Genomic DNA, 26,795 nt, shown 5'->3' with positions numbered 1-26,795 from the left:
ACAAGAAGGCTTAAAATATCTTGTTGAAATAAGATCCCTTAACATCATAATAAAGTATAGACCAGATTTGATCAAATCATAACTTCTTTAAAACTCAGTTGTTTTAAACAATTAGAACTTAAGAGTCATTAAGAAAACATAATAGATTACTTTAAAATAACACAAAATCTGTCTTTTTGGGTGTTCAAAAGTCAGAAATAAAACCTTAAATTTAAGACCTGGTGCGTTGAATCAAATCCCATAATTTGGAACAGTGTTAAGAGTCAGAACTAGGGAAGAAAGAATAGCACCCACAAGGGAGACCAGGAGAAAGAATCTGGCTCCTGGCTTTGGATCATTGCAGTGTGCTGGCTGCAGCGCACCAGCCATAGTGGTCATTTGGGAGATGAACCAATGGAAGGAAGACTTTCTATCTCTCTCACTGCCTAACTCTGCCTGTCAAAAAAAAAAAATCAACAAATGACAAAACTGATGAGGATGTAGAAAAAAGTTACCCTGGTCCACTGTTGGTGTGAGTGTAAACTGGTGCAAACCACTGTGAAAGACTGAATGGAGATGTCTTACGAATCTGATTATAGACCTACCATATGATCCAGCCATCCCACTCCTTGGAATTTACCCAAACCAAAAGAAATTAGCATATGCAAGAGTTATCTTTAACCCCATGTTCACTGCAGCACAATTCACAATAGCTGAGGGCTGGGAACAATCCATATATCAATCAATTGTTGACTTGATAAGAAAATTATGGTATATACAGACCATGGCATACTACTGTTATGAAAAAAAGAAAAAGAAACCCTGTCTTTTGCAACAAGGTAGATGAAACTGAAAACCATTATACCTAGTGAAATAAACCAGTCCCCAAAAGACAGATATCATATGTTTTCCCTGATCTGAGGTAGCTAATAGAGTACCTAAAATGCAATGTATTGGAGTTACACATTTTGAGATTTGATGATTGTTTAGAGCACTTGTCTTTTCCATTGAGGAACAGTGATTTTTTTAATTTATTTTTTTTTCTTCATACTATTTGCTGACTTGTTGAACTCTTAGTGTAGGGTTAACTATACAATCATTAAGTAAACTGAAAAGAGATTTTGTAAAAGTTAAGTGGGAATGTGAGAGGGAAGAGGAGAAAGGCTTGGAGTGTGTGTGGGAGGGAGGGTATTGAGAGAAGTGTCACTTACATTCATTAGTCTGTATATATGAAATATATCAAACATATTACTTAAAATGTTAAAAGAAAGTAAATATTTAAAATTCAAAAAATTTATACCAATAACAAGGATAATTTTAAAGGTGTTTATATATATAATATATAATATATATGTGTGTGTATTTATGACATTACAATGTAAATGTATATATATAATTTGTAATATAAATATATAGAGAGCAACATTTTGAAATTTTTTAATGTATTTATCATCAGAAAAGAATAGCTCATATTTGTGTAATAATCCAGTTTCTGAAAATTACAAGAATGAAGAGTAACCCACCAAGTTGTAGCTAATAAGGTCTTTCTCTGTGTCTCCAAGTCTACCAGCCTCTAAAATTAAATAAACATACATAATTCTGGGATAAAAATAACATTAAGATCCCACTATTTTCCCGCATAATTTTCAGGAAATATACTAGTATCTAGACACACAGTAGCAAATTTAGCTATGTATAAAATATATGTATGTTATATATGTTACATATATTCATATATATACTACATTGAGGAGAAAGAATTATCACCCTTGGCTAAAATGGCCCTGAGACACTGTGTACCTGACAGTTTCCAGGGCACCTTACAGAATGTTGGGGGTGATGATGATCTTACAATAAAAGTGAAATTACCATGGCCACAGATTCACAGGGTTAGGATTGGCCTAAAGTATTTGTGCAAAAGAGTGACTCCAGTGAATTTAAAAATTAACTAAAATTTTCATAATTAAAGATTAATTTCAAGCTTCATGAATGTCTGTAAGGCTAAGAATGAAATCTGCTAATGAGTGATGGAACTGGCCCTAAATTGTTCTTATGTACTGTGAAAATAAAATTTGGACATCTTCCAGAATTTGATGGCCTTATAATGATAAAGTAAATCATGGCAGCCTGAAGTGCCCTGCACTAGAATTGGCACAAATTAGGTTATTATTTATTGAGGTGGTAATAATAAATTTGAATCAACATGAAAAATAGAGAAATGTATTCATTTCAATATATGTTTTATATTGATAGCTGTGTGTACAAATGGTAAATTTAGTAGAAACAGGAATAAGGTTGCAAGATGTAACAGATATTAATAAAAATAGCCCTAAATACACATTTAAATACAGAAAATTTGTCCTCTCTTAAATCAAAGAAAGCTTATGCCATTGAATTCAGTAATTTTAAAAGCAAGATAAAATTGTCTTGATCTAATGCATGGAAATTTTAAAAAGAATGACAACTTTGATTCTCAAAATATAAAGAAGCTATAAAAAAGTGTCCTTGAAAGTGTAAAAGAATGTAATGTTCTAAAATTATTTGACAGGCCATAAAGATAGAGATTGCTAACACAACTTGAACATTATTTAGTGCATCCATGACATGAAAATATAAGTGCCCAAAAAAATCATACCTTGGCTGTGCTAAGATTGCTTTCCATGTGGATATTGACATACTCAGATGAAATTAATGAAAGACAAAATATAGAAACCTGATGCACATGGAAGTTAAAACTTTGCCTTGCCCTTAGTAACAATGTCATTTTAATGTGAGCCATAATTAAAAAACAAATATGCGGATGAATATTTGGTGAAAAAACAGTCCAGAATAAACTGGAAAAATTACAGTATGATACAGACTTGTAGTTTGGAAAATTTCCACAATCAGAAAATAATTTAAAGTTCCAGGAGCATCTAGAAACATTAAGAATGTATCCTATGCTGATGACCATGATGATGCTGGCACTACAATGTACTCAAATCCTATACACATGACAGTTGCTGGGACAACTTCCAGCATTTAGATTGAGTAGATGACCACACAATTATAAATCAAACCATGGTACCCATCATTTCCCTGTGTTAGGAATATCACAAATCAGGTTACTCATTATACATGCAGGTGACAGTAGTAAATGACAAAATAAATATGCACTCCATGGAAGGCATTTAATTTTGATTATATGGTGTATAAATTAGTAATTTGGCAGAAACAGAGTCATAATCATATAGAGATAATTGGATGGTGGAGTAGGGAGGGAGCTTACTGCTCTAGCCTAGGAGAAGATAGTTTTCAAAAAGTGGAAATAGAGTAGTCTCAGGGAAGAGTTAGGGAAAAAATGACAGAGGAAATTCTACTGACATTAGAGGGACACAGTGGACCCACATGGAGGGGTGGTGCCCACAGCTCATGACTCCAACAGCTGAGAGCCTATGCACCAGAACTGGAAAGTGAGGTGAGACAAGACCACAGTAGCCTGAGCCACTGGCAAAAAATGTGGCAGGAACTTAGAGGAAATGAGGCTTAAATATCCGAGGGAAAGTGTGCCAGCCAAACTAGAGGAGAGAAAAAAAAGGGACAGTACAGACACGTTTCTCTCTCTCCAGTCACCTCACAAAGGCATGCAAGCTGATGGAGCAGGAGCCATTCTGGACATACATAACATCTGTGTCAGCTTGTGTCTGCACCTGGCAAGCAGCCAAGTGGAGACTCCTGACTCTGGTGGGGAGAAATAACAGGAAACTAGGAACTTGTGACTGTGTGAAACTTCTGAAGCAAGACTGAAAAAATAAAAAACTGAGGCTGTGTGGGAAGACTCATGGTGTGGCTGCGACTTTGAGCACTCTCAGTGGGAGAGGCCACAAGCTTGGGGATTCCTGGTTACCTGATGAGACATTTCTGGAGAATCTGAACTTATACAGAGGACTACACAGACCCTTTGTGTGGTTCTTTGGATAGAGCAAACAAATATTATACCCACTAGGGCTAGTACTCAGGCACTGGTCTCCATTGAGGAGAAGAGCCCAACTGAGCAGAATGTACTTCCCTTCTGATTAAAAAAAGGGGAGATAAGACTTAACATGCCAAACTTGGGTGTGTCACCTGAGGCACACCCTTAACCCTGGAGACTGAACAGAGCTCTCTGGCCACACCCAATACAAGCCTCCAGAGATTCAGTGAAAGCAGAAAGTCCACTTATCTATAGTCATAGTACAAAGATAAAATCTGCCACAACGGAAAAAAAAAAATAAAAAAGAAGAAATCTTGCTGGTCTGGACAAGTGGTGGCAAATTCTTTCAATTTCTGTTTGTTATGAAAGGTCTTTATTTCACCTTCATTCACAAATGAGAGCTTTGCAGGGTATGATAATCTGGGATGACAGTTTTATTCTTAAGACTTGGGCTAGATTCTGCCATTTTCTCTTAGCCTGCAGGATTTCTGATGAGAAGTCTGCTGTGAGTCTAATTGGAGATCTTCTTGAAAGTAATCTGGCATTTCTCTCTTACGCATTTTAGAATCCTCTTTTTGTTTCACTGTGGCAGTTTGATTACAATGTGTCATGGCAAGGATGTTTTCTGATCATGCTTATTCAAAGTTCTGTGTGCTTCCTGCACTTGAATGTCTCTTTTTCCAAACCCAGACAGTTTTCTGCTAGTATTTCACTAAAAATGCCTTCTAATCCTTTCTCTCTCTCCATGCCTGCAGGAACTCCTAGAACCAGAATGTTGGTTTTATTTTTTATTTTTTTTGTAGTATCCTGTAGATTCCCAACAGTCTTTTTTAGATTTCTAATCTCCTGTTCTTGTGTTTGGTTTGACTGTATACTTTCCTGTACTCTGTCAACTTAGTCTGATATTGTCTTCTGCCTCACTGATTCTATTTTTAAGGCTGTCCACTGAATTTTTTATTTGTTCTATTGAATTCTTCATTTCATTTTGATTTCTTTTTAATATCTCAATTTCATGTTCTGTTGAATTCTTCATTTCATCTTGATTCCTCCTGATAATTTCAATTTCATGGGATTTTCTTTCATGTCCTTCATGGATATCAATAGTTTCTGCATTTGCTTTTGATTACTTCTATGTAATCTTATGACCAAATTTTTGAGTTCTATTTCTTGCATTTCTTCTATCTCATCATCTTCACGATCTCATATTGAAATACCATGTTCTTTTGGGAGCATGATGATGTTTTCATTATTCTTGCTTCTTGGATTCTTGCATTTGTTTGGCATTTGTGGAGATACTCGTCTTTTTTTTCTGGCAGTTTTTATCATTCTATTATGATTGTAGATAAATGGACTTTCTGCTTTTAGTGAATCTCTAGAGGCGTGTAGTGGGTGTGGCCAGAGAGCTCTGTTCAGTTTTCAAGGGTAAAAGGTATGCCTAAGGTGACACACCCAGCTTTGGCATGGTAAATATCTTTTTTTTAATCAGAAGGGAGTTATATTCTGTTCAGCTGAGTTCTTCTCTTCAATGGAGACTAGTGCCTGAGTACTAAATCAAGTGGGTATAATATTCACTCTGTCCCAAGGACCACATAAGGATCTGTGCTCTCAATGTGGGTCTTCTGTCCTTAGTGAGAATTAACAGTAAATCTACTCTTCAAACACCTGTTTAGCTGGGAGCCTAGGAAAAAGTGCTCAGGCAAGCAATATAATGTGAAAAATTAGTTCTAAGTAATATGAAAGATAACCCAGACAAAACAGCAGTCCAGCAAATCATTCAACCTCACTGAAACTACCAGCAGCTACATCATTCATTTTCTATTAAATATGTTTATAAGATTTAATTTGATGAACACTTGTAAGAAGCTGTGGGGACTTAAACAGGGATGAAGAGCTATTTCTCATGTGTAGTAATGGAGGTGGAATGGATTACTTGCACAGCTATTATCTAGATGGGAAATAAAAGAGCTACTGCAGCTAGATACATCATAGCATTTGTAGCCCTGTTATCATAGGATAGCCATGCAACCTAGGAAAAGTGTTCCTCCTGAGAGTATTGTGAGGAATTAACTGAATGTAAATCAGATTTATATTAATCCAGAAAGGACTTTGTAAATCAGAAGGAATAAAAACACACATTTTTCAATAAAAATTAGGGCCACCTGCAGGAGCAGGGAATAATACAACAAAAATAGGTCATAAAAATTATAAGTTAAATTAATACAAAAGTGTACTACAGGGGACAGCACTTTGTCACAGCAGGTTAATGCCTTGACCTGAAGTGTCGGCATCTCATATGGGTGCCAGTTCGAGACCCAGCTACGCCACTTCCAATCTAGCTCTCTGCTATGGCCTGAGAAATAGTAGAAGGCCCAAGTGCTTGGAACCCTGCACCTACATGGGAGATCTGGAGGAAGCTCCTGGCTTTGGATCAGCACAGTTCTGGCCATTGTGGCCAATTGGGGAGTGAACCATTGCATGGAAGATTCCCTCTCTCTCTGCCTCTGCTCTTTCTGTGTAACTCTTTCAAATAAATAAATCTTTTTTTTAAAAAAGTATACATTTATGCTCCTGCTTCTCTGTTGCAATGGGTACCACATGGATAGACTTCATTCCATGTTCTTGTCTCAAGGCAATTAGGAATAGAATGAAAAAGTGTAGAAAATGGGCATCATGAATGAAAAAGGCATTATGCACTCAGTAATACAGGAAAATTCAGATGAGTGTTGCAACTTATAGGATTTGAAGTTGTCCCTTTAAAGAATGAGGGTAATGTGTGCGACATCTACTTGCATATTCAAATAGACCTTGGGTAGTGGAGTCTAATCCAGATGTGCACACAGATTAGTTGAAATTTCTCATGGGTATATAGGTCACCACAAACTCATTCCCTTGTGTTGCACACAACACTTACTATCCAGGGCTGGGGTACACTATGATGGCTGGAACATGTGTCACCTGATATGCCTATGGTCACATCACTGGTTTGCACTACAATAATGTGGGGAAAGAATCCTGGGTGGCCAACAAAGCAGCTATAAAACAAATAACTTTGTGCTTTTCTCGGGACGGTAGAGGCCGTGTAGCGTCTCCGTTACTCTGAGGAAAGAACCGTCGGTAGAGGTACAAAAATGCAGAGCAATAAAACTTTTAACTTGGAGAAGCAAAACCATACTCCAAGGAAGCATCATCAGCATCATCACCAGCAGCACCACCAGCAGCAGCAGCAGCAGCCACCACCACCACCAATACCTGCTAATGGGCAACAGGCCAGCAGCCAGAATGAAGGCTTGACCATTGACCTGAAGAATTTTAGGAAACCAGGAGAGAAGACCTTCACCCAGCGTAGCCGTCTCTTTGTGGGAAATCTTCCTCCTGACATCACCGAGGAGGAAATGAGGAAACTATTTGAGAAATATGGGAAGGCAGGCGAAGTCTTCATTCATAAGGATAAAGGCTTTGGCTTTATCCGCTTGGAAACAAGAACCTTAGCGGAGATTGCCAAAGTGGAGCTGGACAATATGCCATTACGTGGAAAGCAGCTGCGTGTGCGCTTTGCATGCCATAGTGCATCCCTTACAGTCCGAAACCTTCCTCAGTATGTGTCTAATGAGCTGCTGGAAGAAGCCTTTTCTGTTTTTGGCCAGGTGGAGAGGGCCGTGGTCATTGTGGATGATCGAGGAAGGCCCTCAGGAAAAGGCATTGTTGAGTTCTCAGGGAAGCCAGCTGCTCGGAAAGCTCTGGACAGATGCAGTGAAGGCTCCTTCCTGCTAACTACATTTCCTCGGCCTGTGACTGTGGAACCCATGGACCAGTTAGATGATGAAGAGGGACTTCCAAAGAAGCTGGTTATTAAGAACCAGCAATTTCACAAAGAGAGAGAGCAGCCACCCAGATTTGCACAGCCTGGCTCTTTTGAGTATGAATATGCCATGCGCTGGAAGGCACTCATTGAGATGGAGAAGCAGCAGCAAGACCAAGTAGACCGTAACATCAAGGAGGCTCGCGAGAAGTTGGAGATGGAGATGGAGGCTGCTCGCCATGAGCACCAGGTCATGCTGATGAGGCAGGATTTGATGAGGCGCCAAGAAGAACTTCGGAGAATGGAAGAGTTGCACAACCAAGAAGTGCAAAAACGGAAGCAACTGGAGCTCAGGCAGGAAGAGGAGCGCAGAAGCCGTGAGGAAGAGATGCGACGGCAGCAGGAAGAAATGATGCGGCGACAGCAGGAAGGATTCAAGGGAACCTTCCCTGATGCGAGAGAACAGGAGATACGGATGGGCCAGATGGCTATGGGAGGTGCTATGGGCATAAACAACAGAGGTGCCATGCCCCCCGCTCCTGTGCCAGCTGGTACCCCAGCACCTCCAGGACCTGCCACTATGATGCCGGATGGAACCTTGGGATTGACCCCACCAACGACTGAACGTTTTGGCCAAGCTGCTACAATGGAAGGAATTGGGGCAATTGGTGGAACTCCTCCTGCATTCAACCGTGCAGCTCCTGGAGCTGAATTTGCTCCAAACAAACGTCGCCGATACTAATAAAGTTGCAGTGTCTAGTTTCTCAAAACCCTTTAAGAAAAAGGACCCTTTTTGGACTAGCCAGAATTCTACCCTGGAAAAGTGTTAGGGATTCCTCCCAATAGTTAGGTCTTTCCTGCCTGTACTACTTGAGGGAGTATGCTGGAGGCAGAGGGCAAGGGAGGGGTGATATTTAACAAATGAATTTTGTGTGGTATTTTGTTTGATTTTGTGTGGTGCATTCCTGAAGTCTCAAATGTTTAATTGTTGAGGGCCTGGGGGAACTGTGGCAAAATGGATCCAGTTAGAACCCCGTTAATCTTGATCATTCCGGTTTTTGTCCATTCTGTTTTATTTGCTTTCTCATCTCCACACCACTCTTCCCTTCCCCCAGCCCCAGAGACACTGCCACATATACCACCAAAACCAAACATCCCCCAATGACCTTAGCCCCATTGTTCCACTCCCAGGTGAGAATTCAGGCAAATGTCCACAGAGGTCACAGACAGCTTACATACGGTTCTGTTCTATCCCATATATTACCCTGTCATGTCCTAAGGAAGACATTTTCTCTTAGAGATTTTCATTTTAGTATATCTTTAAAAAATTTTGTGTTAACTTGCCTCCATCTTTCTCTTGGGTAAGGACAACCCAAGAATGGCCCTTTTGTGTCTGATGTTGCTGTTCACAGCTTTTCGTGATAGGCTTAGTACAATCTTGGAAACAGGGTTGCTGTATGCTGAAGGTCTGACAGTAGCTCTTAGCATTGCCTATCTTAGGTAGTTATGCTGTGCATTTTCTATTGATGTGTCATGTTTGATTTGTCCCTGATATCTTAAATTTGGAGTTTTTCTGAGAAATGGAGCAGAAATGCAGCATCAACTTATTAAAACACATTTTAAGCCTTTAAAAAAAAAAAAAACAAATAACTTTGTAATTGATGAAGATGATATTCCAAATAACTGTTTAAATAACTGTTACTCAACTTTTAAACATTTATTAACAAAATTTACACAAGAGAGCACAGTTCAGTTCATATACTTGATCCCACTCACAATAATGAGAAACCAAAAGTTCAGTTTGAATAAGAGAAAAATTTCTGAAGAATGGTTAACCACTCTGTCACAATTCATCATGAAAACTGCCCAATACTCATTAAGGTGTGATTCCACCAATGAATTCTTCCAAACAAATTATATTTCAGAGACTTCTCTCTGTAATCTTGCTATCTTTTGTGGAAGTTTGCCTAATAATAAAGGTATTTCCCATGATAATACAGTCGTAGGATTTTTTCTTTCTGTGAGTTGTCAGGTAACCATTGAGAGGTGACCTATGGTACATGACTTTTCTATGCATGTGTGTTTTCTCATTTCTGAGTCTCTTCATGTGAATTGATTAATGGCAGAAGAATTTTTTCACATTCATTAAATTGACATTTTACTTTATGAATTCTCTGGTGTTAGTTGATGTTTAATGGCTTGTTTTTTGAGATTTTTATTTATTTGACAGGTAGAGTTATAAACAGTGAGAGAGACAGAGATAAAGGTCTTCCTTCTGTTGGTTCACTCTTTAAATGGCCACAATGGCCAGAGCTGCACTGATCTGAAGCCAAGTGCCAGGTGCTTCTTCCTGGTCTTCCATGTTGGTGCAGAGGCTGAAGCACTTGGGCTGTCTTTTACTACTTTCCCAGGCCATAGTAGAGAGCAGAATTGAAGAGGAGCAGCTGGGACTAGAACTGGCACCCATATGGGATGCCAGCATAGCAGGTGGAGGATTAACCTACTGCTCCATGGCACCGGCCTGATGTTTAATTTCTGGTTATGGTTTTTTGAGGTCTATTGCACTTGAAGGATATCACCTTTTTTGAGTTGCATATTTATGCAAGCCTGATTTCCATGAAAATATACTTCCACATTCATTACACTAAGAAATCCCTTGTGTGAATTCTCTGATGTATAATGCAATTTCTGACAAATGGCTTTTTGTCACACTAATAATATTTCTGAACTTCTTCATTTTTTTTAACAATTTACTTTATTTATTTGAAAGAGTTACAGAGAAGCAGAAAGAGGTCTTCCATCCGCTAGTTCTCTCCCCAGATGGATGCAATGGCTGGAGCTACAGTGATCCAAAGCCAGGAGTCAGGAGTTTCTTCTGGGTCTCCCACATGGGTGCAGGGCCATCTTCTGCTTTCCCAGGCCATAGCAGAGAGCTGGATCAGAAAAGGAGCAACTGGGACTAGAACCAGTGCCCATATGGTATACCGGCATTTCAGGCCAGGACTTTAACCTACTGTGCCACAGCACTGGTCCCGACCTTTCTTCCTTATGGGAGTGCCTATTGTATGGGATGTAATTTCCAGCAAAAGGCTCTGTCACATGGTTATATTGATTTTGGAAAAAGTCCTTCACATTCATTATATTCTTAAGTTCTCTCCCTTGCTTGATCTACATGTGTTATGAGGTATTCCTTCTGACAAAAGGCTTTCCCACATTTATTACAAGATTTCCACCATGTAATAAATTCTGTTATATTGTGTGATTTTGGCAGAGTTTTCAACACTCATTCCATTCATAAGGTTTCTCCCCCATGTGAATTCTGATGTTTTATGAGGTGTTACTTATGGATAAAGGCTTTTCCATATGCATTATATCCAAAGTGTTTTCCCCCATATGAATTAGATGATGTGCAATGAGGGCTGAATTATGGGAAAAAGCTTTCTAAGTCATTATGTCCAAAAGGTTTCTCTTCATGTGAATTTTTTGATGCATTCTTGGATGTGACTTATTGCCAAGGGCTTTTCTACAGTCATTGCATTCATGAAGTTTCTCCCCAGTGTGAATTCTCTGGTGTGATATGAGCTACGGTTTATAACATATGATTTATAAAGGTGTGAATCTTCTGATGCATTTCGAGTTGGAACCTAAAATCAAGTTTTTCCACAGTCATTACACTCATGAAGTTTAAACACTGTGTTCATTCTATGGTACATTATGAGGTTTGACTTTTGTTCAAAGGCTTTTCCAGTCATTACATTCATAAGGTTTCTGCACTGTGTGAATTCTCTGATGCATGATGAAGGTTGACTTATGGCTAAATGCTTTCCACAGTTATTACAATCATGAGTTTTCTACCCTGTGTGAATTCTCTGCTGTGATATGAGGTTTGTCTTTTATCCAAAGGCTTTTCCACAGTCATTACAATCATGAGGTTTCTCCCCTGTGTGAATTCGCTGGTGTATGATGAGGCATGACTTTTGTCCAAAGGCTTTTCCACAGTCATTACATCTATGAGGTTTCTCCCCTGTGTGAATTCTCTGGTGTATGATGAGGTGTGACTTTCTTCCAAAGGCTTTTCCACAGTCATTACATTTATGAGGTTTCTCCCCTGTGTGAATTCGCTGGTGTATGCTGAGGTTTGACTTTCGTCCAAAGGCTTTTCCACAGTCATTACATTTATGAGGTTTCTCCCCTGTGTGAATTTGCTGGTGTATGATGAGGTGTGACTTGTGTCCAAAGGCTTTTCCACAGTCATTACATCTATGAGGTTTCTCCCCTGTGTGAATTCGCTGGTGTATGATGAGGTGTGACTTTCGTCCAAAGGCTTTTCCACAGTCATTACATTTATGAGGTTTCTCCCCTGTGTGAATTCTCTGGTGTATGATGAGGTCTGACTTTTTTCCAAAGGCTTTTCCACATTCATTACATTTATGAGGTTTCTCCCCTGTGTGAATTTGCTGGTGTATGATGAGGTGTGACTTGTGTCTAAAGGCTTTTCCACAGTCATTACATTTATGCGGTTTCTCCCCTGTGTGAATTTGCAGGTGTACCATGAGGTCTGACTTTTTTCCAAAGGCTTTTCCACAGTCATTACATTTATGAGGTTTCTCCCCTGTGTGAATTTGCTGGTGTATGATGAGGTGTGACTTGTGTCCAAAGGCTTTTCCACAGTCATTACATTTATGAGGTTTCTTCCCTGTGTGAATTCGCTGGTGTATGATGAGGCATGACTTTTGTCCAAAGGCTTTTCCACAGTCATTACATCTATGAGGTTTCTCCCCTGTGTGAATTCTCTGGTGTATGATGAGGTGTGACTTTCTTCCAAAGGCTTTTCCACAGTCATTACATCTATGAGGTTTCTCCCCTGTGTGAATTCTCTGGTGTATGATGAGGTTTGACTTTCGTCCAAAGGCTTTTCCACAGTCATTACATTTATGAGGTTTCTCCCCTGTGTGAATTTGCTGGTGTATGATGAGGTGTGACTTGTGTCTAAAGGCTTTTCCACAGTCATTACATTTATGAGGTTTCTCCCCTGTGTGAATTCGCTGGTGTATGATGAGGTGTGACTTTTGTCCAAAGGATTTTCCACAGTCATTACATTTATGAGGTTTCTCCCCTGTGTGAATTCTCTGGTGTATGATGAGGTCTGACTTTCGTCCAAAGGCTTTCCCACACTCATTACATTTATGAGGTTTCTCCCCTGTGTGAATTTGCTCATGGTTTATGAGGTATGACTTTTGTGTAAAGGCTTTTCCACAGTCACTACATTCATGAGGTTTCTCCCCTGTGTCAATTTGTTGATGTTTTCTGAGGACTGACTTTTGTCCAAAGGCTTTTCCACAGTCATTACATTCAGAAGGTGAATTAAAACTGAGTAATTTTCCACAAGGTTTACTTTTGTAAAGTTTTTCCCTTGTGTTTAGTCTCTGGTTTATTGCAAGATGTGACTGGTGAATGACAGGTTCAACATACATAATGTACTTATCAATCTTTCTTGTGTGAGTTTGTTGATGCACACTGAGGCTAGAATTCTCATGGATAGCTTTTTCTATTTGAGTTGCTTTTCCAAAAGTGACAGTTGATTTATTACAGTTTTCTGCCATATGAACCCTCTCAGATTTACAGAACATCTTTCTTGTGAAGACTTTTGCTTGTCCAGTGGGTCCAAATGGCTGCTTCATGATATGAATATTGTCATGCTGACTAAGAGGCTCACAGAACTGCAGAGATTTTCCAGGTATCTTAGTGTTATCAAATTTTTCTCCAGCCTGTAGTTGATCAGGCCCACTGGGGGGATACACAGTGTGACATTTATTGCATTCCTCAGGCTTCAATCCTGAATAGATTCCCTTTTGAATAATCAGTGTTGGAATATGGCTTGAATTTAAACTAAGAGTTTTTCTTAATTCAACTCTCTTGAGAGCTGATGTCTTGTTATTTTTCATAAAATCCTGATTCAGATTTGTGTCCTGACTTTCCTGGTTGATCTTAATCAGGTCATCCCTTTTCATGACCACTGAAATGAGAAAAAAGCAATCATGTCACTGAATCACATGTAACTGTTTCTCCTGGCATGCTCATGTAAAGGGAATGAAGTTACTTGTAATCCAAGTGGCATAAGATTTTCACAAAATCAGTATGAAGTACTTATTTGTAACCATTATATGGTTTTTCTCCTTAATACATTAATATACCATGAGGTTTCCCAATGTTCAAACATGATCCTTTTTACTATGGGAATTTGTCAAGGATGGTAGAATGACATTTGTGCTATGAAGTGTGGGATGCCTGCATCTCAAAACAGTGTCAGTTTGAGCCCTGGCTACTCTGCTTTCAGTACAGCTCTCTGCCTATGTAAACTGGAAGGAAGCAGATAATGGTTCATGTGCCTGGGAACCTGTGAGAAACCAGGGAAAACTAGAGGGATTCTAGAGTTTTGGCTTCAGACTAGTTAGACCTAAGTGTTGCAGGCATCTGGGAAGTGAGCTAATAGAGGACCTCTTTCTCTCTCTCTTCTCTCACTATCACTCTGCCTTTCACAAAGATGAAATAACTATAAAATATTTTAAAGAATGGACAAATGTTTAATAAAAATATTCACCCACTACCTAGCAACAATTTTTTTCCCTGTCCTTTTTCTCCAGTTTATTTTTATAAAAATTGTGTGCTTTTTGCTTCTCTGATATCTCAACCATAAACATGAGAAAGTTTTACTGATCATTTACTTGCAGGTGGAGAAGAGTGAAATGTGCCTGTACTTTAAGCAGGACAACATTTAAGGAGTATGATTTGAATCTATGACTGTCTCGTGCTCAGTCTTCCTAGGTAAACATCATTTGTGGGATTTTTCGAATGAAAAACTACTTTGTCTCTACTCTATGACAGCTTCCCAAAATTCCTAAGGACACCCAACACCTTCAGCTTCTCAAAAGTACAACAGGTACAGAAAATTCCCAGTATACCACTTTAGTTAAACACTCCCAATCAGTTTGAAGAATTTATTTCTGCAAACCGGGATGTGCTCATCTTCTTTGAAAAGTGTTTTCTAGCTCATTCTGAAATCATCAGTGCTGGTTACCTCCTCTCAATTCTTTCTAGAAAAATTCCTGTGATGATTTGAATTTCTGGAGGCTTTTGATCAGTTGCCTCCTATTTTCACTGAAAGCTTCATTTTCTATGCTTTTCTTATCTTTTTATTTGCTTATTTTTCAATGATACTGAAAAATAAGAGAGAAATCACTCTTCAAACTCCACCCTTAAAGAAATCTGAGCTACTTAACATAAACCCACGAGGCTACTTGACCTTGGGTCTCAAAATCTCATTAGTTTTTTGGTGAGTCTAGGATCACATATTTTCATGTTTTATATAAGTTCATGCTTTGTTTATGATTTCTTTTTTTTCAAAGATTTACTTTATTTATTTGAAAGCTAGAATTATAGAGAGAGATAGAGACAGAGAGAAGTCTTCCATCTGCTGGTTCACTCCCCACATGGGCACAACAACCAATGCTGGGCCAAAATGAAGTTAGGAGCCAGGAGTGTCTTTCTTGTCTCCAACATGGGACAGGGGCCAAAGACTTGGGCCAACCTCTGCTCTTTTCTCAGGTGCATTAGCAGAGAGCTGGATTAGAAGAGGGCTAGCTGGGACTTGAACTGGCACCAATATGCAATGCTAGTGTTGCAGGCTGGAGCTTTAACACACTGCACCACAATGTCATTCCTAGCTTCATAATTTCTGATGCCACAGCACAGAGGCTTACTCATGACCATCTTTTATTTTTAAAGACTTATTTATTTATTTGAAAGTCAGAGTTACACAGAGAGAGGAGAGGCAAAGAGAGAGTCAGGTCTTGATCCAATGGTTCACTCCCCAATTGGCCACAACGGCCAGAACTGTGCTGATCTGAAGCCAGGAGCCAGGAGCTTCTTCTGGGTCTCCCTTGGGTGCAGGGGTCCAAGGACTTGGAACATCTTCTACTGCTTTCCCAGACCATAGCTGAGAGCTGGATCAGAAGTGGAACAACTGGGTCCCAAACTGGTGGCCATATGGGATGCTGCTGCTTCAGGCTAGGGTGTTAATTCACTGTGCCACAGCAAGCCACATGACCATCTTTTAGCATTTACTTATTTACTTACTTGAGAATCAGAGAGACAGAATGAGAGATAAAGACAGACTGAAACAGAGGTTTGCCAACTGTAGGCTCACTCCTCAAATGTTTCCAACAGACTATAATTTTCTTATTTATTTGAGAGTCACAGAGGAAAAAAAAGAAAGAGACTAAGAAAGACAGAGTTCACATTTATTGATTCAGTCCTGGGCAAGTTCTATGCCTGGGAAAAATCATGAGTGGGAACTCAATCTGAGCAATGAGTTAGAAATAAGATTCCGGGGCCTGGCATTGTGGCATAGCAGGTAAAGCCACCATCTGCAGTGCCAACACCACTTATGGGCACCAATTTAAGTCCTAGCTGATCCACTTCTGATCCAGCACTCTGCTATGGCCTGGCAAAGCAGTAGAAGATGGCCCAAGTCCTTGGACCCCTGTACCCATGTGGGAGACCTGGAAGAAGCTCCTGGCTCCTAGCTTCAGATCAGTATAGCTCCAGCCATGACAGCCAATTGGGAAGTGAACCAGTGGATGGAAGACCTCTCTTTCTCTCTCTGCCTCTCCTTCTTCTCTCTCTCTGACTTTCAAATAAATAAATCTTTAAAAAAAAAAAGAAACAGGCTGGTGCGGTGGCTCAATAGGCTAATCCTCTGCCTGCGGCACTGGCACACCAGGTTCTAGTCCTGGTTGTGTTGCTGGATTTTGTCCTGGTTGCCCCTCTTCCAGGCCAGCTCTCTGCTCTGGGCCAGGACTGCAGTGTAGGATGGCCCAGGTCCTTGGGCCCTGTGCCCACCTGTGAGACCAGGAGAAGCACCTGGCTCCTGGCTTCAGATCAGCACGGTGTGCCAGCCACAGCATACTGCCCATGGTAGCCATTGGAGGGTGAACCAACAGCAAAAGGAAGACCTTTCTCTATGTCTCTCTCACTGTCCACTCTGCCTGTTTCAAAAGAAAAAAAAAACAGAAAAATTAATCTTAAAAACAATAAGTTTTTGTATGTTGCCTAATTAACAAGCACTGAAGGAACTAATAAGTGCATAAAGGAAAAGGTATGGAAGTGCAAAGAAGGAGAAGTTAGAATTTGGGGAATGTATCAAATCTAGATAAAAGCCTTAGTAATAGCAGAAAATGACTGGATTTTGTTTAATCAAAAAACATCTTCACTAAGAACAAAAGTTAGAAAGATACTGGTATCTCTAAATGCCTGTGTCTGATGCACAAAACCAGCTGTCATCAGGAGTAAGGCTTGAGAAAAATTCATGGAAAGAACACCAGTCAACATCTGCACACTTTCTGCCTTGGCCTCCCTGTTATGTGCAGACTGACCTGAAAGACTCTGATTCAGGCATTCTTCCACCATCCATGGCTCTTCTCCTTGCTCCAACTTGAAGATTAAGTCAGGTTTGGTAATGCAGTGCCCTATTAATGGAAACAAAGTAAGACTTTGTAAAATCACTATCTTGGGTTATTTAAAGGACTACAGCTTGGTTCAGGAGCTATGCAACAAATGTTCCAATTTGAATCTTTTGTTAGATGGTAGATAGTCAGATTGTTCATGGACTCAAATTCTAATCCTGCCCAATATTAAACATTATAAAGTGTTCCCTTATTTGTCAAATAGCAAGAAAATGTTATCACTGGGCATGTGATGGGTGTTACTCACCCAACGAGAACAGGCTGCTGTAGGTCTCCAGCATCACATCTCTGTACAGGATTTTCTGAGCATTGTTCATGTTCTGCCATTCCTCCCAGGTAAAGTACACAGCCAGGTCTTCAAATGCTATCATCACCTGTAACATTACACTTCCAGTCAACATATTAACTCTGTCACAAAACAAACACTGACAGTTGTGTATAGATAGGAAGGAAAAAGGAAGGATATGGTTTCACATTAGACTTGTTGAGTGTTTAGAACGCCACACAGAGCATTCAACAGAGTCAAACCCATGATCTACAGGCAGTGAGAAATGCCCAAGCTGGAGGGAAACAGAAGGTTCAAATCACAAAGGCCACATCTGTCAAGGGGAATTGCACAGCAAGCTAAAAGAGGGGCAATACTGACTCTTGAATGGGCAATGTTAAGGAGAAGTATGTAGAAGCATTGAGAAAAAAAGGCAAGAAACCATCAGTGAAACTACGATGGGAATGAACAGAAAATAATTTCCAGGAAAACACCATGCATATCATTTCCAATATGTCAGAGAAAAAATATATTAAGACAGGGCAGACATTTAGCTTATTGTTTATGATGCCACCTTAGAGTGTCTATGTTTGATTTCCAATGCCAGCTCTAGATTTTAGCTCCCAGATAATGCAAACCTGGGGAAGCAATGGTGATGTCACCAATGAAGGAGGGCTAGATTCCATTCCTCAATCTTGGCTTCAGTCCTGCCCCACCTCTGTTTGGTATGGTTATCTAGGAAGTGAATTAATGTGTCAAAGCTCTCTATCTCTCAGCCAATCAACTTCTTTCTCTATCAAGCTAATAAATATTTCTTGGTTCCTGGCCTCATTCTGTCCTGGCCCTGCTCAATGCGGCCATCTGTGATGTGAACAAGCAGAAGGAAGATCTCTCTGGGTCTCTCCTCTATATACAATATTTTCAAATAAACTTTTTAAAAAATGTAGAAAAAAGCTCCTATAAACACAATCTTTGCCTATCAATTAGACCTTAGAAAAGCTGCTAATACACACACACACAAAAAAAAAAAGTCCTGAGATTCACACAAATAAATTATCTGGAGACCCTAAGATTGTTCTTTACATTTCAGCTTATATATGGTCATTGTGTTCTTTTGTTTTATATTTTAAGAAGCTTATTATCATATGAAATCTAATTTAATATAATTTTACTATTTCAGAAAGCAGGATAAAGGTTCACAATAATTTTCTGTAGCTGCATGTATACTGCATATTGTTCAAGAAGAATGACTGAAAGGGGGAAAATTTTTATGATATGCTTTTTGTTTTTCTTAAAGATTTATTTATTTAGAAGTCAAAGTTACACAGAGAGAGGAGAGGCAGAGCAAGAGAGAGCGAGAGTGAGAGCGAGAGAGAGAGAGGGAGGTCTTCGATCCAATGGCTCACTCTGCAAATGGCTGCAATGGCTGGAGCTGCACCAACTGAAGCCAGGACCTAGGAGCTTCTTCCAGGTCTCCCACATGGGTGCAGGGACCCAAGGACTTGGACCATCTTCTACTGCTTTCTCAGGCCATAGCACAGAGCTGGATCAGAAGTGGAGCAGCTGAGTCTTGAACCCGTGCCAATATGGGATGTGGGCACTTCAGGCCAGGTCATTAACCCGCTGTGCCACAGCACCAACCTCACGATATGCTTTTTGAAGTCATACACTCCAAACATTGCATTAGTAGCAAAAGAGAAGACACACTCATGAAAGTTTTCTAAAGCAGTACTATTTGAACTGGTGACAATTTCTGAAATGGATCTGAAAAATAAATGTTTTTTAATTAAGTGTGGCAAGATAGAGAACATTGGACAGAAGTTAGGGTGCCGGGTATTTAGAAATCATGTGACACTACTCAAAGCACTTTTCTCCTGAAAAACAATTTATTTCATCTTTTTTACAGAGATCCTGGCAAAACTTCCTTGAGCTACCAGGAAGGACTATTAGAACACAAGGGGCAGGAGTCCTCCAAGATGGTGGAATAGGGAGGGAGCACACTGATAGTCCAAGAAAAGATAGTTTAATAAAAGTGGAGATAATGTAGTTTCAGGGAAGAGTTAGGAAAAAAAAAAACTGCAGAGGAAACTCTTCTGGAACTAGTGGGACATGGTGGAGCTACATGGAGGGCAGGGGTGCCCACAGATCGGGACCCCAGCTGCTGGAAAGGGAGGTGAAGCAAAACCTCAGTAGCCCAAGACAAAGGTGGGGAAGTGGCAGAAAGAGCCTACAGGGAATGAAGTTTGAAGCCCTGTGGGGGAAAGTCCAACAGGATAACTGGAAGAGAGAAAAAAATAAAATAAAATAAAATAAATAAAATAAAATAAAATAAAATAAAATAAAAGGGACCTGTATGGACATGATTCTCTCTCTCCACTCACCTTACAAAGGCAAGCGAGACAAAGAGCAGGAACCATTTTGGACATACATAAAAGCTGCACCACCTCAGGGCTGAGCCCGCCCTCAGCTAAGCAAAAAAACCTGACTCTGGTGGGGAGAAATAAAAGGAGGTTAGGACCTAGTGAATGTGTGGAGCTTATGAACTGTGACTGTGAAAAAAAAAAAAAAACTGAGGGTGTGTGAGAGAATTCATGGAGTGCCTGAGAGTGAGTACTCTCAGGAGATGCTGCAAACTTGGTAACCTTAGCAACACAGTGGGAGAATGCAGGGGAAACTGAGCTTACACTGAGGACTGCACAAATCCTTTGTGTGGTCCTTGGGGTAGAGTAGATGAATATAATACCCACAGGGGCCAGAGCTCAGACATTGACTGCAATCAATTCTGCTCAGCTGTGCAAAATTAATCCCTTCTGAATCAAAAAAAAAAAAAAAAGAGAGAAAGAGAGAGAGAAAGAGAGAAAATTTACCATGCCTTACTTGGGTGTGTCACCCTTAACCCTGAAGAACCAAACAGAGCTCTCTGGCCACACACATCACAAGCCTCTAAGGATCCATCAAAAGCAGACAGTCCACTTATTCGAATGATAGTATAATGAGAAAAACCACCACATCAAAAAAAAAAAAAAAAAGAATATCTCCACAATGCCAAACAACAAATGCAGAAACTGAGAAAACAAGAACAAGGAAGACATTATGATGCCCCTAAATGAATAAGACACCCCAATTCAAGATTATAAAGTAGATGAGATAGAAGAAATGTAAGAAATGGATATCAAAAAATTTATGATAAGAACACTTAGAAGTTCTCAAAAACAAATTCTTGAACTACAGAAATCCTTACTGGACAGGGTAGAAAATCTCTCTCATGAAAATGAAATCTTAAGGAGAAATCAAAAGGAAATGAAGCAACTAGTAGAACATGAAATTGTGATAGTGAACAGAAATCAAAATGAAATGAAGAATTCAAAACATCAAATGACAAATGCATTTGAGAGCCTTAAAAACAGAATCAGTGAAGCAGAAGAGAGAATATCAGACTTAGAAGACAGAGCACAGGAAAGTATAGAGTCAAAGCAAAGAAATGAAGAGGAAATTAGAAATCCAAAAAATATTGTTGGAAATCTACAGGATACTATTAAAAAAACCAACATTCAGGTTCCAGGAGTTCCTGAAGGCATGGAGAGAGAGAAAGGATTAGAAGGCCCTTTTTAGTGAGATACTAGCAGAAAACTTTCCAGGTTTGGAGAAGGACAGAGACATCCAAGTACAGGAAGCTCATAGAACCCATAATAAACATGACGAAAAGAAATCCTCACCACGACACGTTGTAATCAAACTCACTAGCGTGAAACATAATGAAAAGATTCTAAAATGTGCAAGAGAGAAATGTTAGATTACTCTCAGAGGATCTCCAATTAGACTCACAGCAGACTTCACATCAGAAACCCTACAGGCTTGGAGGGAATGGCGAGATATAGCCCAGGTACTAAGAGAAAAAAACTGCCAGCCCAGAATATTATATCCTGCAAAGCTATCATTTGTGAATGAAGGTGACGTAGAGACATTTCATAGCAAACAGAAATTGAAAGAATTTGTCACCACTCATCCAGCCATGCAAAAGATGCTTAAAGATGTGTTACACACAGAAACACAGCCATCAATATGAAAGAAGGTAAAGAAAGAAAACCTCCCAGTAAAAGATAACAGGAAGTTCAAAGCATATATTAGAAATATCTTTGGGAAAATGTCAGGGCAAAGTTACTACTTATCAACAGTCACATTGAATGTTAATGGCCTCAACTCTCCAGTTAAAAGACACAGACTGGTTGAGTGGATTAAGGAACAAAACCCATCTATCTGCTGCTTACAAGAAACACATCTCTCCAATAAAGATGCATGCAGACTGAAAGTGAAAGTCTGGAAAAAGATATACCATGCCAACAGAAATGAAAAAAGAGCTGGTGTAGCCATCTTAATATCAGACGAAATAAACTTTAACACAAAAACTATTAAGAGAGACAAAGAGGGGCACTATACAATGATTAAGGGATCAATTCAACAGGAAGATGTAGCTATTATAAATGAGCTTTCAACGCATCTCAAGGATCTACAAAAACTGCAGCAAACCAGACCCAAAACTAGTAGGAGAAGAGAAATGATTAAAATCAGAGAAGAAATCAACAGTCTTATATACAAAAAAAGAAAAAAGAAAAAAAATTACAAAAAGTCAGCCAAACGAGGAGCTGGTTTTTTGAAAAAATAAACAAAATTGACACACAACTAATTAAAAAAGGAGAGAAAAACCCAAATCAATAAAATCAGAGATAAAAAAGGAAATGTAACAGACACCACAGAAATAAAAAGAATCATCAGAAATTACTACAAAGAGTTTAATGCCAGCAAACAGGGAAATCTATCAGAAATGGATACATTCTTGGACACATGCCATCTACCTAAATTGAACCAGGAAGACAAAGAAAACATAAACAGACCCATAACTGAGACAGAAATTGAAACAGTAATAAAGGCCCTTCGAACAAAGAAAAGCCCAGGACCGGATGGATTCACTGCTAAATATACCAGACATTGAAAAAAGAATTAATTCCAATTCTTCTCAAACTATTCAGAACAATGGAAAAAAAGGAAATCCTTCCAAATTCCTTCTATGAAGCCAGCATGACCTTAATCCCTAAGCCAGAGAAAGATGCATCATTGAAAGAAAATTACAGACCAATATCCCTGGTGAACATAGATGCAAAAATCCTCAACAAAAATCTCGCCAATAGAATGCAATAATACATCAGAAAGATCATCCACCCAAACCAAGTGGGATTCATCCCTGGTATGCAGGGATGGTTCAATGTTGGAAATCAATCAATGTGATACACCACATTAAAAAACTGCAGAAGAAAAAACATGATAATCTCAATAGATGCAGACAAAGCATTTGATAAAATACAACACCCTTTCATGATGAAAGCTCTAAGAAAACTGGGTATAAAAGGAACATTCCACAATATAATCAAAGCAATGACCAGCAGCCTATTGAATGGGGAAATGTTGGAAGCATTTCCACTGAGATCTGGTACCAGACAGGGATGCCCACTCTCACCACTGCTATTCAATATAGTTCACAAAGTTTTAGCCAGAGCCATTAGGCAAGAAAAAGAAAGTAAGGGATACAAGAAGAAGTCAAACTTTCCATTGTTGAAGACAATATGATTCTTTATTTAGGGGATCCAAAGGACTCTACTAAGAGACTATTGGAATGCATAGAGGAGTTTGGCAAAGTGGCAGGGTATAAAATCAATGCAAAAAATCAACAACCTTTGTATACACAAGCAATGCCACAGCTGAGAAAGAACTGCTAAGATCAATCCCATTCACAATAGCTACAAAAACAATCAAATACCTTGGAATAAACTTAACCAAGGACGTTAAAGATCTCTACGATGAGAATTACAAAACTTTAAAGAAAGAAATAGAAGAGATACCAAAAAATGGAAAAAATTCCATGCTCATGGATTGCAAGAATCAACATCATCAAAAACTTCATTCTTCCAAAAGCAATGTATAAATTCAATGCAATATCAATCAAAATACCAAAGACATTCTTCTCAAATTTGCAACAAATGATGCTGAAATTCATATGCAGACACAGGAGACCTGGAATAGCTAAAGCAATCTTGTACAACAAAACAAACCTGGAGGCATCACAATACCAGATTTCAGGACATACTACAGGGCAGTTGTTATCAAAACAGCATGGTACTGGTACAGAAACAGATGGATAGACCAATGGAAAAGAATTGAAACACCGGAAATCAATCCAAACATCTACAGCCAACTTATATTTGATCAAGGATCTAAAACCAATTCCTGGAGTAAGGACAGTCTATTCAATAAATGGTGCTAGGAAAACTGGATTTCCACGTGCAGAAGCATGAAGAAAGGCCCCTACTTTACACCTTACACAAAAATCCACAACATGGATTAAAGACCTAAATCTATGACCTGACACCATCAAGTTACTAGAGAACATTGGAGAAACCATGCAAGATATAAGGACAGACAAGGAATTCTTGGAAAAGACCCTGGAGGCACAGGCAATCAAAGCCAAAATCAACTATTGGCATTAATCAAATAGAGAAGTTTCTGTACTGCAAAAGAAACAGTCAGCAAAGTGAAGAGACAACCAACAGAATGAGAAAAAATATTTGCAAAGTATGCAACATAAAGGGATAATAACCAGAATCTACAGAGATCAAGAAACTCCACAACAAAAAAACAAACAACCCATCAAGAGATGGGCCAAGGACCAAAATAGACATTTTTCAAAAGAGGAAATCCAAATGGCCAACAGGCACATGAAAAAATGTTCAAGGTCATTAGCAATCAGGGAAATGCAAATCAAAACCACAATGAGGTTTCACCTCACCCCAGTTAGAATGGCTCACATACAGAAATCTACCAACAACAGATGCTGACGAGGATGTGGGGAAAAAGGGACACTAACCCACTGTTGGTGGGAATGCAAACTGGTCAAGCCACTATGGAAGTCAGTCTGGAGATTCCTCAGAAACTTGAATATAACCCTACCATACAACCCAGCCATACAACTCCTTGGAATTTACCCAAAGGAAATTAAATTGGCAAACAAAAAAGTGGTCTGCACCTTAATCTTTATTGCAGCTCAATTCACAATAGCTATGACATGGAATCAACCTAAATGCTCATCCACAGTAGACTGGATAAAGAAATTATGGGACATGTACTCTATAGAATATATAAAGCAAAATAAATAAACTAATAAATAAATAATACTATAAAGCAGTAAAAAAAAAATGAAATCCAGTCATTTGCAACAAAATGGAGGAATCTGGAAAACATTATGCTGAGTGAAATAAGCCTGTCCCAAATGGACAAATATCATATGTTCTCCCTGATCAGTGAGAACTAACCGAGCACCTAAAAGGCAGTCTGTTGAAGTGAAATGGACACTATGAGAAACAGTGACTTGCTCACCCTTTGTACTGACTGTTGATGAACAACTTAATACTTTATCCCTTTTAGTATTTTTTGTTATACTTAATACTATTGGTTGACCTTTGTAATTAACACACAATTATTCTTAGCTGTTTAAATTTAACTGAAAAGCGCCAGTGCCATAGCTCAATAGGCTAATCCTCCACCTTGTGGCACTGGCAAACCGGGTTCTAGTCCTGGTCGGGGTGCCGGATTCTGTCCCAGTTGCCCCTCTTCCAGGCCAGCTCTCTGCTATGGCCTGGGAGTAGAGTGGAGGATGGCCCAAGTCCTTGGGCCCTGCACCCACATGGATACCAGCAGAAGCACCTGGCTCCTGGCTTTGGATCAGTGCAATGTGCCAGCCACAGCACGCCAGCTGCAGTGCGCCGTCTGCAGCAGCCATTGGAGGGTGAACCAACAGCAAAAGGAAGAACTTTCTCTCTGTCTCTTTCTCTCAATGTCCACTCTGCCTTTCAAAAATAAAAAAAATAAAATAAAATAAAAAAATAAAATAAATTTAACTGAGAAGTGATCTCTGTTAAATATAAGAGTAGGAATAAGAGAGGGAGATGAGGTACAATTTGGGACATGCTCAATCTGACTTGCATCAAATGGTAGAGTTAGAAACGTGCCGGGGATTCAAATTCAATCCCATCAAGGTAGCATGTACCAATGCCATCTCACTAGTCAAACTAATCAGCCTCAGTTCAGAATTGTTCACACTGATAGGATAAAGAGTCAAAGGGATCACATAAGCAAGACTAGTGTCTGCTAATACTAACTGATAGAATTAAAAAAGAGAGAATGATCCAACACAGGAAGCAGGATACACAGCAGACTCATAGAATGGCAGATGTCCTAAATAGCACTCTGGCCTCAGAATCAGCCCTTAAGGCATTCGGATCTGGCTGAAGACCCCATGAGAGTATTTTAGGGATGGAAAGCCAAGACAATCCAGCTAAAAAACAAACAAAAACAAATAAACCAAAAAAAACAAAAACAAAAAAAAAACACCTACATCAAAGATCCTTGTGAGTGAGATCTCACTGGAAAGAATGGGCCATCAAGGAAGGAGGTACCTTTTCTGAAGGGAGGAGAAAACTTCCACTTGGACTATGACCTTGTCTAAATAAGATTGGAGTCGTGAACTTAAAAGGCTTCCATAGCCTTGGCAACACATGACAAGAGCCTAGGGTGATTACTGAGGCCATAAACAAGAGTGTCAATTGTTAAATCAATAACAGGAGTAACTGTACACTTATGCCCCATGTAGGATTTCTGTCCTTAATGTGTGGTCCAATGTGAATTAATGCTATAACTAGTATTCAAACAGTACTTTACACTTTGTGTTTCTGTGTGGGTGCAAACTGTTGAAATCTTTACTTAATATATACTAAATTGGTCTTCTGTGTATAAAGAGAATTGAAAATGAATCTTGATGTGAGTGGAATGAAAGAGGGAGTGGGAGGTGGGAGGGTTGTGGGTGGGAGGGAAGCTATGGGGGGAAGCCACTGTAATACAAAAGCTGTACTTTGGAAATTTATATTTATTAAATAAAAGATAAAGAGAAAAAGAATACAGGGGGCAGCAGCATAGCCCAGGTACCAAGTATATGACAGAGTAGGTTTCACAGACCTCCATTTCTAGAGATGTTGATAGTGGAATGAAGTAATTGACATGTGGTAGGAAGCAATGCAGATAGTGCCTCTCAGATATGAGAGGTTATCCCTCCCCCCCAGGCTGTACCCTTAAGACCACCATCTTTCTAATCCATTCACAACTCTCTTTTGAATGCTGGTCCAGAACTTCTATTACCACCAAGTCTTGAAAACTAATGGATGAGGTAAGGTA

General features: G+C 39.3%; 2 protein-coding genes across 5 annotated transcripts in view; one reads left to right on the top strand and one right to left on the bottom strand.

The window, feature by feature from the left end:
• Positions 1-4,929: 4,929 nt before the first annotated feature.
• LOC100346936 (non-POU domain-containing octamer-binding protein) lies at positions 4,930-9,377 on the top strand. Its single transcript, XM_070068651.2, has one exon. The coding sequence runs from the start codon at positions 7,060-7,062 to the stop codon at positions 8,470-8,472; it is 1,413 nt and encodes a 470-aa protein (XP_069924752.2). The 5' UTR covers positions 4,930-7,059; the 3' UTR covers positions 8,473-9,377.
• A 51-nt stretch (positions 9,378-9,428) lies between these two features.
• LOC127488233 (uncharacterized) overlaps positions 9,429-26,795 on the bottom strand; it is a 52,371-nt gene continuing 35,004 nt past the window's right edge. For 2 of the 4 annotated variants that reach the window (XM_070068649.2, XM_070068648.2), the window contains exons 2-5: positions 17,502-17,628; positions 17,165-17,257; positions 16,632-16,777; positions 9,429-13,746 (exon numbers count right to left, since the gene is read on the bottom strand). In XM_070068649.2, coding sequence (XP_069924750.2) covers positions 11,624-13,741 — 2,118 coding nt within the window. In that variant the 5' untranslated portion in view covers positions 13,742-13,746; positions 16,632-16,777; positions 17,165-17,257; positions 17,502-17,628 and the 3' untranslated portion in view covers positions 9,429-11,623. The remainder of the gene's footprint in view (positions 13,747-16,631; positions 16,778-17,164; positions 17,258-17,501; positions 17,629-26,795) is intronic. The other 2 variants (XM_070068647.2, XM_070068646.2) reach the window with 2 other exon arrangements.

Source organism: Oryctolagus cuniculus, chromosome 2, assembly GCF_051225735.1.
Source record: "Oryctolagus cuniculus isolate XC-2025 breed Fujian yellow rabbit chromosome 2, ASM5122573v1, whole genome shotgun sequence".
NCBI lineage: Eukaryota > Metazoa > Chordata > Mammalia > Lagomorpha > Leporidae > Oryctolagus > Oryctolagus cuniculus.
Note: the sequence above shows the minus strand (reverse complement) of the source record. Positions and strands in the feature narration are given on the sequence as shown.

What these genes read in the sequence shown, in the direction of transcription:
- LOC100346936 (XM_070068651.2), top strand. Translation starts at nt 7,060, where the DNA reads ATGCAGAGCAATAAAACTTTTAACTTGGAGAAGCAAAACCATACTCCA.